General features: G+C 37.1%; 1 protein-coding gene across 16 annotated transcripts in view; it reads left to right on the plus strand.

Annotated features, from left to right (window-relative positions):
* The window catches only part of CCDC138 (coiled-coil domain containing 138), a 90,942-nt gene that overhangs the window by 24,213 nt on the left and 51,506 nt on the right, over positions 1–15,223 (plus strand). For 14 of the 16 annotated variants that reach the window (XM_069094025.1, XM_069094024.1, XM_069094018.1 and 11 more), the window contains 4 exons: positions 6,730–6,807; positions 6,904–7,011; positions 8,935–9,093; positions 10,014–10,130. In XM_069094025.1, the coding sequence (XP_068950126.1) occupies positions 6,730–6,807; positions 6,904–7,011; positions 8,935–9,093; positions 10,014–10,130 (462 nt within the window). The remainder of the gene's footprint in view (positions 1–6,729; positions 6,808–6,903; positions 7,012–8,934; positions 9,094–10,013; positions 10,131–15,223) is intronic. The other 2 variants (XM_069094017.1, XM_069094020.1) reach the window with 2 other exon arrangements.

Genomic DNA, 15,223 nt, shown 5'->3' on the forward strand with positions numbered 1-15,223 from the left:
TCTTTTTTCACTTCTGAAAATTTCAAATCTCAGTCTCTTGGTGGTGGAAAAATCATGGAAGGAAAAAGAAGATTCTCTCTCTTTCTGTTTGTCTTTTTGTGTCTGCCTTTATCTGTTATGTTTGAGGAAGAGAGATGTATGGATAATATGCTAAGCATTGGGATACAAATAGAAAAAGCAAGACAGTTCCTGTTGAAAGGTACAGTGGCAAAGCAGATGATAACGCATCTTTTTAAATGTCTTTTCCACTGAAAAAAGCATATTTCTGATGTTTAGTTATTTGACAATACATTTGTGGTGAGAATCTCCTTTTTCATTTCTTCAGTACTTGTGGGGGTTTTTGTTTGTTTTTTTGCTTTTTGGAGGGGGAAGACAGGGCATTTGGGGTTAAGTGACTTGCCCAAGGTCACACAGCTAGTAAGTGTTAAGTATCTGAGGTTGGATTTGAACTCAGGTCCTCCTGACTCTACGGTCAGTGTTGTATTTTCACTGCACCACCTAATCGCTCCAGTACTTGTGTTTTTTGAGAAGAGTAGTGGACAACAGCACCTACAGAGACAGTTGACAGGTTGTAGCTTCACAGGCATTACTTTCCAGGACAATGACTTGTGGTCTGAGAGAGCATTGATACTTCTGGGGCTCTGGGGTTTATCTCTGCCCCTTGGATGGCATTCAGTCACTGGGGAGTGTTGCTGCTGGTTAGAATGACAGCCCCCTTCTCTACAATAGTTGTTCTCCTATGAGACATTGATTTGAAACAGGCCTGATAGTTTGTAGGATATTGCACTTCCTAGGGCTCTTGGATTCTGGGTTTCCAGGGCAGTCTCCATTAGGATGGAAGGAGGGATGATGGTCAAGGTGGTGTTCGTTGGAATTGCCTAGCACATGCTGTTTTTTGTTTCTCCCTCAGAACCCCTTACTGCATAAGCCAAGCTCACTTTCCTGCCCTATATGTATATGGCAACACATGGTGTTGAGGACGGTGGAATGCCTCTTGAGATTTGCTCCTCTGGATGTTGACTGCAGAGGCCAGGCTGGGAGGAGTGCTGGTGGTCTGGGGGTGCTGCTCTCCCTGGGTCTCTTGGGCTTGCCTGCCCATTGGTTGCCAGTTGGTATTGGTTGTGATGGGACTGGTAAGTCCCTGTACTACAAAGGTTGCTTCCCTCTGTAATAGCTGTGGGAGGTGGGCTACAATTTGGACTATTGGTCTTGGGGGCACTGCTTTTCCTGGTGTTCTTAGGCTCTAAGTTCTGATCTGTTTCTAATGTAACCAGAAGGGAGGTGGTGTCAAAGTGGTGATAGTGGTTGGACCCACATGGCATATGCCACTTCATCTCTCCTCAGGGCACCTCACTGCTTTTTTTTTAAATTAAATTTTATGTTTATTTTTAGTTTACATCATTCATTTCCACAAGATTTTGAGTTACAAATTTTCTCCTCGTCTCTCCCCCCCCACCCCAAAGCAGTGATCCCCATGTATACCCCCTCCCCCAATCTCTCTTTCCTATATCTTTCCCCATGCCCCCTCGGACTTTCCAGTAGGGCAAGATGGATCTCTGTGCCCCAGTGCCTGTATATCTTATTTCCCAGGTGCAGATAAAATAATTAATAATAATAATAAATATATACATATTTACATATGTGTGTGTATTTTTTTTTAAACATTTGATTTTAAAACTTTGAATTCCAAATTCTTTCCCTTCCTCCACCGTCAACCACCCTTACTGGGAAGATAAACAATTCAATATAGGTTGTGCATGTGTAATTATGCAAAACATTTCCATAGTGGATATATTGTGAAAGACTGACTATATTTCCCTCCATCCTATCCCATCCCCACTTGTTCTATTCTCTACTTTGACCCTGTCCCTTTTCAAAAGTGTGTGCTTCCAACTTCCCTCCCCCCAACCTGCCCTCCCTTCCATCATCCCCCCTCTCATCCCCTTCCCCTCTACTCTCCTGTACGGTGAAATACCCGATTTAGTGTGTATGTCATTCCTTCCCTAAGGCAAATTCAGTGAGAATAAGGATGACCCATTCCCTTTTGCCTTCCTTTTCTTCCCCTCCATTGTAACCATTTTCCCTTGCCTCTTTTATATGAGATAATTTACCTCATTCTATCTCTTCCCATCTCCTCTCATTATATTCGTCTCATCTCTTAATTTCACCTTTTAAGAATCATCCCTTACTATTCAATTGGTCCTGTGCCCTCTGTATATACCTGTACACATATATACACAAACTCACATGTATATTCATACTCCCATATACTCCCCTATATAGACATATATATGTATGTATACATACATATATATGTACATTTATATTCCCTTCAACTATTCTCATACAGAGAAAAGTTTCAGAAATTACAGTCATTGTTTTTCCATGTAGAAATGTTAATAGTTCAACTTTGATAAGTTCCTTATGATTTCTTTTCCTTGTTTACCTTCTCATGCTTCTCTTGCTTCTTGTATCTGAATGTCAAATTTTCTATTCAACTCTGTTTTTTTCATCAAGAATGCTTGAAAGTCCTCTATTCCACTGAATGACCATATTTTCCCCTGAAACATGATACTCAGTTTTGCTGGGTAGGTGATTCTTGGTTTTAATCCTTTGCCCTCCGGAATATGATATTCCAAGCCCTTCGATCCCTCAGTGTAGAAGCTGCCAGATCCTGTGTTATCTTGATTGTGTTTCCACAGTATTCAAATTGTTTCTTCCTGGCTGCTTATAATATTTTTTTCCTTTATCTGGAAATTCTGGAACCTGGCTATAATATTCCTCTGAGTTAGGGCGGCTAGGTGGTGCAGTGAATAGAGCACCAGCCCTGCAGTTAGGAGGACCTGAGTTCAAATCTGGCCTCAGACACTTAACAAAAACTAGCCCTGTGATCTTGGCAAGTCACTCAACCCCAATTGCCTTCCAAAAAGCAAAAAAAAAATTAAAAATATATTCCTAGGAGTTTTGGGGATCTTTTTCCGGAAGTGATCAGTGGATTCTTTCAACCTCTATTTTGCCCTCTGGTTCTAAAACATCAGGACAGTTTTTCTTGAGAATTTCTTGAAGGATGATTTCTAGGTTCTTTTTTTGATCATAGCTTTCAGGTAGTCCAATAAATTTTTTCCCTTTTTTTTGGAGAGCAGTTGGTGTTAAGTGACTTGCCCAAGGTCACACGGCTAGTTTTTGTGTGTGTATGTTAAGTGTCTGACGCCGGAATTGAACTCAGGTACTCCTGACTCCAGGTCTGGTGCTCTATTCACTGTGCCACCTAGCTGCTCCTAGTCCAATAATTTTTAAATTATCTCTCCTGGATATATTTTCCAGGTCAGTGGTTTTCCCAATGAGATATTTCACATTGCCTTCTATTTTTCATTTGTTTTGATCTGTTCAATAGTATCTTGATTTCTCATAAAGTCTCTAGTTTCCATTTGCTCCAATTTAATTCTGAAAGAATGATTCTCCTCATTGAGCTTTTGAGATTTTTTTTCCATCTGGCAATTCGGCTTTTTAAGACATTCTTCTCCTCATTGCCTTTTTGAGCCTCTTTTGTCATTTGAGTTAGTCTGTTTTTTAAGGTATTATTTTCTTCAGTCAGGTTGTTGACTCTTTTCACAATTTTCTTGCATCATTCTCATTTTTCTAACCAATTTTTCCTCCAGTTCTCTTATTTAGTTTTCAAAATCCTTCTTAAGGTCCTCTATGGCCTGTAACCAGCTTGTATTTTTATTGGAAGCCTTTGGTGCAGGAGTTCTGACCTTGTTTTTTACATGTGTTGGAGGAGGTGGAAGTGGGAGCTGTGGGGAAGTCTTGTTTCTACTCTGTCTTCTTGGCTCCACCCGCTGAACCTCTCTGCTTTAAGTTTGGATGGCTTACCTGCCTCATTGGTGGTAATTGACCCAATGTAGATACTTGTGTTCTGGACTGAAAAAAATTTGGTTTGGTTAAGTTCTTCTGCACACTATTAAGTGACAATATTTTTTCCGCCGTAACCTCATGTTAGCCTAGATGAATATTGATGGGTTTGAGCTCTCAAATTACTGGAAAAAAGCATATACATATATATGTGAATGAATATATGTGTATATATATGTACATACATGCTCATACATTACATATATATTTATTTTGTCACTTATAGTCACAATTGTTCATTTATCACTGCTGGTGGCAGAAAAAAATGGTAGGCATTTAAATACATTTTTATGCTAGTATATATACATTTTGTTTATGATGCATCGAGAATTACAAGTTTTCAGAATATAACATTGTCCTTTCTAGAGACTCTTGACTTTTTTTTTTTTTTAAGCAATCAGGGTTAAGTAACTTGCTCAAGGTTACACGGCCAGTTATTTCTGGGTGTGGTGCTGAGTGTCTGAGCCCGGGATTCGATCTCCAGGTCATCCCGACACTGGAGCCGGTGCTCTTACTGGCTGAGCCACCTTGCCGCCCCTAAGCAATTGGGGTTAAGTAACTTGCTCAAGGTTACATGGCCAGGTGTTTCTGGGTGGGTGCTAAGTGTCTGAGCCCGGATTCGATCCCCAGGTCATCCTGATACTGGAGCCAGTGCTCTTACTCGCTGTGCTACCTGACCGCCCCTCTTGATGTTTCTTTACTGAGTTGTGGGTTTCGTTGTTATTTTGTAAACCTTTAAAACACAATTTCAGTTTGAGTTGTTATTGCAAAAGAGGCATATATACATAAACTTTGGTATTTTACTCTTGATGTTTTGAAAGATCATTGACTTTAGTGGAGTACTCCTACTAACACATTAAAATCCTTTTTTTCGTCATCCTTGAGTGATGAGCTTTTCTGTTTTTTGCTAACCTGGTAATCAGATGACAGATCTGTAGACTGCATGCAAAGTTAGCTTTGTGTATACTAATGCATAAAAATACATAACATTGAAAATATTAGCTTACCAGTGTAGACCAGAACTTGTACTCTTACTAGCATAGCCTTTAAAAAAGCCAATCCCCTGTATAATGAAATATTGGAAATCTAGTTTTAGTTGAGATATACACGGCAAAATAATACTTGTATTCCTGTTTCTTTTGAGGGCATCACTATCCTCCCAGTTCCCCAGTCTTGCAACCTAGATGTCATCTTAGACTCCCTCTTGTCCAATATTTTGTGAAAGCCTGTCCATTTCACCTTTGTGACGTTTCTGACATGTGCTCCCTTCTCTCCTCTGATGCTACTACAAGGTGAAGATCTGGTGCAGATCCTTATCGTCCCATTCCTGGACTACAGAAATAACCTGCTGGTTGGTCTGCCTGCCACAAAATTTTCCTAACTCTACCCTGTCCTCTGCTCAACTGTCAACGTCACCCCCTTACTTAGACTTCACTGGTTTGTCACCTCCAGGATTAGAGCCCGTTGTGGTCTCTGTCCTTCATCTCCTGCCCCGCCTCCCCACCGTGTTCTTACTCCTTATACTTGCTCTCCTTCAGTCCACTGACCTTGGCTTCCATGCTCTTTCTTTTTTTTTTTTCCTGATAAAGGAGAAATGAATGATTTGATTTTATTTTTAAAATTTAAACTATTTATTTTTAGCTTTCAACAATCATTTCCATATGTTTTAAATTTTCTCTCCCTCTTTCCCCTCTCTCTCCCCTCCCTTCCTAAGATGGCTTGCAGTCTGACATGGGCTCTACACATACATTCCTATTAAACACATTTTCACATTAGTCATGTTGCATAGAATTATAACGAATAGGGAAAACCATGAGAGAGAGAAAAAAAAGTAAAACAAAACACAAAAGAAAATAGTATGCTTTGTTCTGTATTCTGACAACATAGTTCTTTTTCTGGATGTGACTGGTATTTTCTATCATGTGTTCTTTGGAATTGTTTTAGGTCTTTGTATTGCTGAGAAGGCTTGGTCTTTCAAAAGCAGCCCTCGCATAATGTGGCTGTTACTGTGTATATTGTTCTCCTGGTTCTGCTCACCTCAGCATCAGTTCATATAAGTCTTTCCAGGTTTCTCTGAAGTCTGCTTGTTCATCATTTCTTATAGCACGATAGTATTCCATTACATTCGTATACCACAACTTGTTTTAGCCATTCCCCAATTGATGGCCATCCCCTTGATTTCCAGTTCTTGGCTACAACAAAAAATGCTGCTATGAATATTTTTGTACTTGTGGGCCCTTTTCTGGTTTTTATGATCTCTTTGGATTGCAATCCTAGAAGTGGTATTGCTGAGTCAAAGGGTATGCACATTTTTATAGCCTTTGGGCATAGTTCCAAATTGCTCTCCACAATGGTTGGATCAGCTCACAGCTGATTAGTGTTCCAACATTCTTACATCCTCTCTAACACTTAAAATTTTTCTGTTTTTGCATGTTATCCATGCTGTTTCTTGAACAAAATACTCTCAACTACTAACTTGGGGCATTTTCACTGACCTTCTTTCGTGAAATTCTCTCCTTCCTCTTCTTGGCTTCCTAACTTCCTTCAAGTACTAAGTAAAATCCCACCTTCTGCAGGTAGTCTTTTCTAGTCCCTCTTAATTGTAGTTCCTTTCTTCTGTTGATTTTTTTTTCCAGTTTATTCTGTGTATTGGTTGTTTATACAAAGTTATTTACATCTTTTCTCCTACGTTGGATTGTAAGCTCCTTGAGAGCAAGGCCTGTTTTGCAGCTTAATAAATGTTTATTAATTTACTGAACTATGATTGAGAATTGCATTAAATTTTATTTCTGTAAATATTTTACTTTTCTCTTTTAGTTAAATGACGTAAGTGAACAAAACAAGAAAATGGAAGTTCAGGCTAAAAGAGTTCAAGGTCGTTTAGATAATTTGCAGGTAAGTACTCTTTCATATCATTTTTTTTAAGCCCTTTTGTTTTTGATCATTTTAAAAATAAATGTCATTTATTTCATGGGTAATATACTTTTACAGAGGAAGTGTGATTTTGTGACAGTACGGAAGTGTAAAGCTATTTCTTCATCTCTTCATGAAATGAAAACTACAAAGCAAGAAGAAATATCAACTTCAAGAATTAATAAGGTACAATATGAACAATAATTTTATACACATAAAGGAAGGATAAAGTAGACATATTTGATCATTTTAGCCATTTATCAAAAGTAATTCAAAATACAAAATTAGAGTATTATAGTCTGGGACTTAAATAGCTATATGAAGCCTTTGAAGAAGATAGAAAAGCAGAAACTCACAATAAAAAGTTCTCTAATACTTAATATAATAAATTTTGCTGTTGGGTTGTATTTTAGATTTTTTTTGCTAATTCTCTTTATATTGAGATTTATCATCTGTTGACAATAAATCTTTTACACAATATATGATTATATAATATCATATAACATCATAATATTATATAGTTACATATAATATAATAGTGTATAATATATATTATATAATAAGAAGAATCTTTTGACCACTGACTATTCTGTTATTAAATATCACTAAAAATGCTTTGTGTTTGGTAAATTATTTTACCTTCTCTGGACCTTAGTTTCCTCTTTAAAATAATAATAACCAGTCTTATATGATACATTAGGGTTTGTGATTTAAGTATGTTATTTCATATGATTTTCACAATAACTAAGATAAGTAGTACAGTCATTAATTTCATTTTACAGACAAGGTGGGCAGATTTCCAATACACCTAGGAAGTGTTTCAATCTGGATTTGAACCCAGATGTCTCTTGAGTTCCAGGCCAGCATGATTTCCACTGTTATACTGCATTTAAGATACTTTCTGTCTCTAAATAAAGTGACCTCCTGATACAGAATAGGCCAAAGAAATCTATGCAGTTACGCAAATAGTTTTTGAGTTACTACATCTTTATCCTTTTTTTTTTCTTTCACATTGGCTAGTTTTCAGAGAATATGGTCATACTTGAATATCTGAAGGATTTTTTTAGTACAGAGAGCTGTAGTGTGAGAACTCCATGCCTGGTCCAGCTGACGAGATCAGTAACCTGTCCGTAAGTTAGACAGATTCTAGGGAGTTGCCTGGGGCACATAAACAAGTAAGTAAGTTGCCCACCAATCAGTAAGTGTCAGTGGTGGGATCTAAAACCATGTTTTTCTAAATTTGTATTTTTTTATTATATCAGTATGCATATGTACATTTCAAAACTTCAGGAATTTGGTACAAATGGAAGTTCCTCTGTGCGTTAGTCACAGAAAAAGAAATCTATTTACCAGCTCTCTGATATTGATCCTTTCCTGGTTTAGTTAGGTTTGTTGTCAGATACACAGGTTTTTCCAGCCTGGCATAAGATCTGCTGGGACTCTACAGTGGCCTTTGAGAAACAGAGGATACCTCCATGCTGTGAGGAGGCATCTAAATAGGTTTTTATTTGTCATATTTCTCTCCATTATTCTTTGAGGAGAGGTAGCAGAGATTACTAAAATAGAAATTTACTGGCTATCAAAATCTTTTAATTTGTTAATCCTTTATTGTTGGATTGTTCATATCCAATTGTAAGAAGGAAATTCCATTGTAACAAACTTATATAAGGAGTTTTAAATAATTTTTTTTATTTTTTTGTCTTTTGGAGGGCAGTTGGGGTTAAGTAACTGCCCAAGGTTACATGGTTAGTTTTTTTGTGTTAAGTGTCAGAGGCTGGAACCGAACTCAGGTCCTCTTGACTCCAGGGCTGGCGCTTTTTACTCACTGCACCACCTAGCCGCCCCTAAACAATTCTTAAGGCAAATGTTTTCATACATGGCTTATTTTTTGGGAGGATTATTATTGCATAGTATGTTAAATTAACAAACATCAATGTTCATGAAAATTTTTTTGGTTATTTTGGAGCAAATATATAACATCATCCAATAAAGACAAATTGTGTAGTAAAATATTTATGTTGGTTTTTCTACAATCATCTGATAAATTTTTAAGTTGTTTGAGTTCCTGTAATACGAATGAGTTGAAGTCAAAGAATTTCTGACTTATAGGTTAATGGACGTGTCTATGAGATTTTAATTATTTTAATGGAATGGATCTCAGACCATCATCTTAGCAAACTGAAACCAGAAGCTCGTGAAGGAGATGATCAAAAGCAGTCATGCCAATCTTCTACCCATAAAAACTATATTCAGGAGAAATGTGTAAAGGTATTTTTTAAACTTTGAAATGTAATAAGAAACCATATTCCATTTTCTAAAAACAGTGTAATTTGAGATGTAAAAAAATAATGAAAATAGATTTCATTGGTTTTTCAATTCCAAACATAGTTCTTGAAATAAGAGAATTTTTTTAAGTTATTTTCTTTTATTGTTATTTATTCCAGGCACATTTTACTTAAGTCAAACTTTACATTAATAGCCTGCATGTCCCTCTCCCCGCTATTTTAGGTTATTGTCTTTAAGTAATAGAAAAATTTCCTTTTATTTAAAATAAACAGACTCTTAAGTAAATCTTTTCCAAAAAAGATGAAATTAGATGATAAAGCCCCCACAATAATAGCAAAAGAACACTTAACATGTTAATGATTTAGGCTTCTGTTTATATTTCTGTTGTGATGTGGAACTTATTGTAGTTGATTATAAGTATCAGGACATTAATATTGGTTGATTTTTATTTCCTTTAACTCATTTATTTACAGGCAGTATTTTGTTGAAAAGGGCAAATTATCTTACTTAAAACAAACATGAATAGTCTTGATAATAGACCGAATACAATTAAAATTCCAATTAATGATTTGTTATTTAGTCTGGTCTTATAGAAATTAGCTAGATGTTAGGGTATAAAGTTTTTTGATTAGACATGAATTATAACTGTAAAAGACTAAATCTTTTTTTAGCAAACATGTCAGAACTGATGCATATGTCAGTTTTGTTTTAAACAAAAATACTAATACTTAAACATGTCTAAGAGTATTATTAATTTCCTTGTCATTTTGAGGGAAGTCTTAGAATTATTCTAATAATGTTGTAATTTCTAAAAACATTTTAAAAAAACGTTTTGTATGGAAGACATTTTTGAACATACTCAAATATAATGCCTTAATTTTTAAAAACATTTTTTCCCCCAGCTTTTACCTGTGATTGCAGAGCAGCTACAGTGGATGCCATTTGTTAACCTCAAACTGCATTTGCCTGTAATAAAATTTATTTATTGGTCTATAAGGCAGCTAGATTATGGAACACAGGTAATTAATAGTATTCTATTTTCAGCTAACGTTATTCTTTCTTGAATGTAGTCCCAAATGACCAGTCTAGCTAAGTACAGAAAGTCTCTTTACCAAAAGTCTAATAGCAAGGTAATGATTTGACTACAACAACCCATGAAACTAAGAAAAGTATAAAATGCCACTTAGTCCTATGAGGCTCCTGTCAGCTCTTGCAATGATGACTGCAGAGCATTAAGAAAAGGGCAGTGGGCAATAAGTGTGCAGCTTTTAGCTAGTAGAAACATTAACTTAGCTGTTGCTTCTATAAATAAGAGTCTCCCACTGCCCATTTTCTAATTCCTATCCTTCATCCCTAACCCTACCAATGAATCCCTATCCTAGTCTTACCTGCTATATGTGCTGTGTCCTCTAGATCTCCTATTCTATAATTAGCAAACTTCTTTTCATTTTTAAAATATTTTTCCTTTCCAGAATTTGTTTATTTTTAGTTTTCACCATTCATTTCCACAAGATTTTATTTTTTTTAATTTTTTTTGCTTTTTTTAGAGGGCAATTGGGGCTAAGGGACTTGCCCAAGGTCACATGGCTAGTTTTTTTGTGTGTGTTAAGCATCTGAGGCTGGATTTGAACTCAGATCCTCCTGATTCCAGGGCCAGTGCTCCATTCACTGCCCCACCAAGCTGCCCCTCCACAAGATTTTTGGGTTCCAAATTTTTTCCCCATCTCTCCCCTACCACAAGATGGCATGCATACTGATTACCACTTTCCCCAGTCTGCCCTCCCTTCTATCCCCTGCCCCTCCACTTACCCGCTTCCCCCTTACTTTCTTGCAGGGCAAGATGGATTTCTATACCCATTGTCTGTGTATATTATTTCCTGGTTGCATGTAAAAACAATTTTTTAACATTTGTTTTTAAAATTTTGAGTTCCAGATTCTCTCCCTTCTTCCCTCCTCACCCACTCCATTGAGAAGACAAGCAATTCAATATATATTATACATCTGTAGTTATGCAAAACATTTCCATAGTACTTATATTGTGAAAGACTAACTATATTTCTCTCCATTCTATCCTGCGCCGTGTTTATTCTGTTTTCTACTTTGATCCTGTCCCTTTTCAAAAGTGTTTGCTTCTATGTGAGATAATTTACCCTATTCTTTCTCTTCCTTTCTCCTTCTCCTAATATATTCCACTCTTACCCCTTAATTTTATTTTTTAGATATCATCCTTTCATATTCAACTCACCCTGTGTCCTGTCTATATATACACATATACACACATCCTAATACTGAGAAAAGTCTCACGAGTTATAAATATCATCTTTCCACGTAGGAATGTAATCAGTTCAACTTTAATAAGTCCCTTATGATTTCTCTTTTCTGTTTACCTTTTCATGCTTCTCTTGATTCTTGTATTTGAAAGTCAGATTTTCTGTTCAACTCTGGTCTTTTCATCAAGAATGCTTGAAAGTGAGCTCCTCCCTCCTTCCTACTCAGCCCGCTGGGACCGTGGTATGGGGCACATCCCTGGGGCCGCACCCGCCACCTGAGGAGCCAGGAAGCTGCCCTCAGCCGTGCCATGGAAGAGGACGAGGAACTGGAGAGGAAGGCAATAGAAGAACTTCTAAAGGAAGTTAAGGGGGAAAACCCAAGCAGAAACAATGGGGCCTCTGGGGTGGACATGCTCTTTTGGAGAAGAAGAAAAGGGCCACTGCTTGTGCCTGAAAGGTCCTGGGCTGAACCCAGACACAGAACCAGCCACTGACCAGCTTCCTTCTGTTGCCTGAGGTTGAAGTGTCCTCTTGCTGGTCCAAATAAAAGATTTCTGCTTAATACAGTTAAGATCACATTACCCTCTCAGAAGGAGCAAGACCAGGAGCAGAAGGAAGACAATAAGGAACCTGAGCCAAGTCAGAACCAGAAAGAAGGAAGCCCAGAGAAACGCAGAACTCATCCGTACAAACACAACTTCCAGTCTCGGAGAAGAGTTCGTTATTCTCCAAGGAAGTGGAACACCCAGGGAAAGTATGAAAAGCAGTCCAACAAATGATGAGGCAGGCACTGAAGAAGAGGCGAGACTGTTACAAACAATGAATGTCTTTCAGTTTTGGACTGGGAAAGTGTTTAGCTTCCTTTGAACAGAGAAGGTGGGTTAGTGCAGGTCTCTAGCTAGCGGGGAAGACAGCTAAGAAAAACATTATAGTAGATAGATATTTTGTTGTGGGTTTTAAAGAGTCTGTTGGTCATAAATGAAAATGACTTCGTAATTCTTCCTTCTGAAAATTAATCCTAAAGGTAGAAGTCTTGACCCATTTATCATATTTTAATAGTGTATATACATTTGTCATTGCACCTTCTTTCAAAGGTTAGTTTGGAAATAAATCTAGAGTTAGATTTTAAGTTTTTCAGAGATTGTTCAAACTAGTTAAAAACATCTGTTGTATATCAATTGTGATCATTTTTCAAAGCTGAGAACAAAATTGAAACCTCTTTAACTCTGTATTTTAGACTCGGGATATCAGATTTAGTATGTTTTAAGAAGCTAAACGACAGAATTCTTCTGGCTGTGGGACACACTATTTATTTAAAAACTCCCTCTAGCCTTCAAGGACTAGAGTTTATCAAGAAATCTGTTAACATCTCTACCACTTATTTTTGCTCAGCTAAACAATGTGGCGCATTCTTAAAATGGCTTTGAGTTTATTACCTAAGATAAACTCATGGGGATGAAGAATTGATCTCCTTGTTGCTCTTGTAACAAAACTTTGATCTGTGTAAAATGTATTTCCCCCTCCTGGAATTTGAACTTTTCTCCAGAGGACATAAATTGGGAGGAATATATAGTTTGGTGCTTTAGAAATAACCCTCATCAACTAAACTTACTGTGTTTTGATTGTGGTTGAGGATTTTATTCAATGCTCTTTGGTTTTTTTAGCTTAAATCCCCTGGTATAGATATCCCAGTGCAAAGTTATACCAGAAATCATCTTTTTAACAGAAAGTGCATTGGATTTTTTTTTTTTTTACCAGTGTTGGCATAGGCATTTCTTAATGATATGATTCTAAATCTCACAGAGAATCCTCCCCCTCTCACCCCCAAACTCAGGACTACATAACTATGTATTCCTAGAGCACAGAGAGGAGAATAGTCTCTCTCTACTCCCTTCCCAAATTTTCCAGCTGGCTGCCTCCAGATAATCACTCAACCACAGCCATACCCCCAGCAGCCAAGAAAAGCTCTTTCTATGCACTGAAAATCAGCACATTAGAAAGGCCAGCTCCGGAGTGTTGTAGAGGAGCCAGAGAATGCCATGACAAAATTGCTCTGTCTTCCCCAGTGCTACCCCACCACACCCTCTTTGTGTGCCCTGGGCCATGCACCCAAACTTTTCTGTGAAGCCCAAGCTTCTGTGTGGCCAGAAGCCTGTGCACAGAATGACTCCAACTAGGAGGATGGGAACAAAAAAATTCCTCATTCTTTCCTTCCCTGTCCAAATGGCTCCCCGCCCCTGCCCCAGTCAAAAAAAGTACAGGGGGAGACCCTCCGTGACTTTCCAACAGCTAATTCCCACCCCGCATCATACACAGAAGGAAGAACTGAGTTAAATTTGTCTTTATACAAAAGTTATGCCTAACGATCCTAATCTTTACATTTGTATTATTTGTGTTAATTTATTTTACTTTGAAATATTTTGTATTTAAATATAATATAGAAGCAGAAAAGTTAAGAAGTTGAGGATTTTTGTAAATTCTTGTTTTAAATGAGTAAAAATAAAGTGAAACCGTGTCCAAAAAAAAAAAAAAAAGAGTGCTTCAAAGTCCTCTATTTCAATGAATGTCTGTTTTTTCCCCTGAAGTATTAAGTTTCGTTGGTTAGGTGATTCTTGGTTTTAATCCTAGCTCCTTTGAACTCTGAAATGTCATATTCCAATCCCTTCAATCCCTTAGTGTTAAAAGCTGCTAGATCTTGTGTTATCCTGATTGTATTTCCACAATACTCAAATTGTTTCTTCCTGACTGCTTTCAGTATTTTCTCCTGGACCTGGAAAGTCTGGGATTTGGCTATAATATTCCTAGGAGTTTTCTTTTGGAGATCTTTTTCAAGAGGTGATTGGTGAATTCTTTCAATTTCTATTTTGCCCTCTGGTTCTAGAAATATCAGGGCAATTTTTCTTAATAATTTCTTGAAAGATGATGTCCAGGCTTTTTTTTTTTTTTTATCATGGCTTTCAGGTAGTCCAATAATTTTAAAATTATCCCTCCTGGATCTGTTTTCCAGGTTAGTGGTTTTTCCAATGAGATATTTCACCTTGTCTTCTATTTTTTCATTCTTTTCAATTGTTTTATATTATCTTGATTTCTCATAAAGTCATTAGCTTCCATTTGCTCCATTCTAATTTTGGAGGAATTATTTTCTTCAGTGAGCATTTGGACCTCCTTTTCCATTTGGCCAGGTCTGCTTTTTAAGGCATTTTTCTCCTCATTGGCTTTTTGGGCCTCTTTTGCCATTTGAGTTAGTCTATTTTTTAAGGTGTTATTTTCTTTAGTATTTATTTGGGTCTCCTTTAGCAGGCTGTTGACTCTCTTTTCATGATTTTCTTGCATCATTCTCATTTCTCTTTCCAATTTTTCCTCTACTTCTCTTACTTGATTTTCAAAATCCTTTTTGAGCTCTTCCATGGCCTGTAATCAGTTCATATTTTTTTTTTTTTGGATGCTTTTGATGCAGTTTTGACTTTGTTGTCTTCTTCTGCATGTATATTTTGATCTTCTTTGTCACCAAAGAAAGATTCTATAGTCTCATTTTTTTCCTCTATTTGCTCATTTTCCTAGCCAGTTACTTGACTTTTGAGCTTTTTGCCATGGAACAACTTTGCTTCCAGAGTGGAGAGTACTGTGTCCTAAATTTCTGGAGTTTTGAGCAGCTGTTGTCAGAGCTACTTCTTGGCACTTGTAAATGTTCGGTTCCTCTAAGGTGATATGATCAAAGGAGAGGTGTTTACTCCCCTCCTGGCTTGTGGTCTGGTCTGTAAGTGACCGCAAGCACTCTTTTCTGCCTCCAAAATGTGAAGAGGACTCCCTCTTCACAACTGCCAACAAACTCTGTCATGCCA

This window comes from Petaurus breviceps, unplaced genomic scaffold (assembly GCF_028583685.1).
Source record: "Petaurus breviceps papuanus isolate PSGF00001 unplaced genomic scaffold, PetGlider_PUasm1.0 214, whole genome shotgun sequence".
Classification (NCBI taxonomy): domain Eukaryota; kingdom Metazoa; phylum Chordata; class Mammalia; order Diprotodontia; family Petauridae; genus Petaurus; species Petaurus breviceps.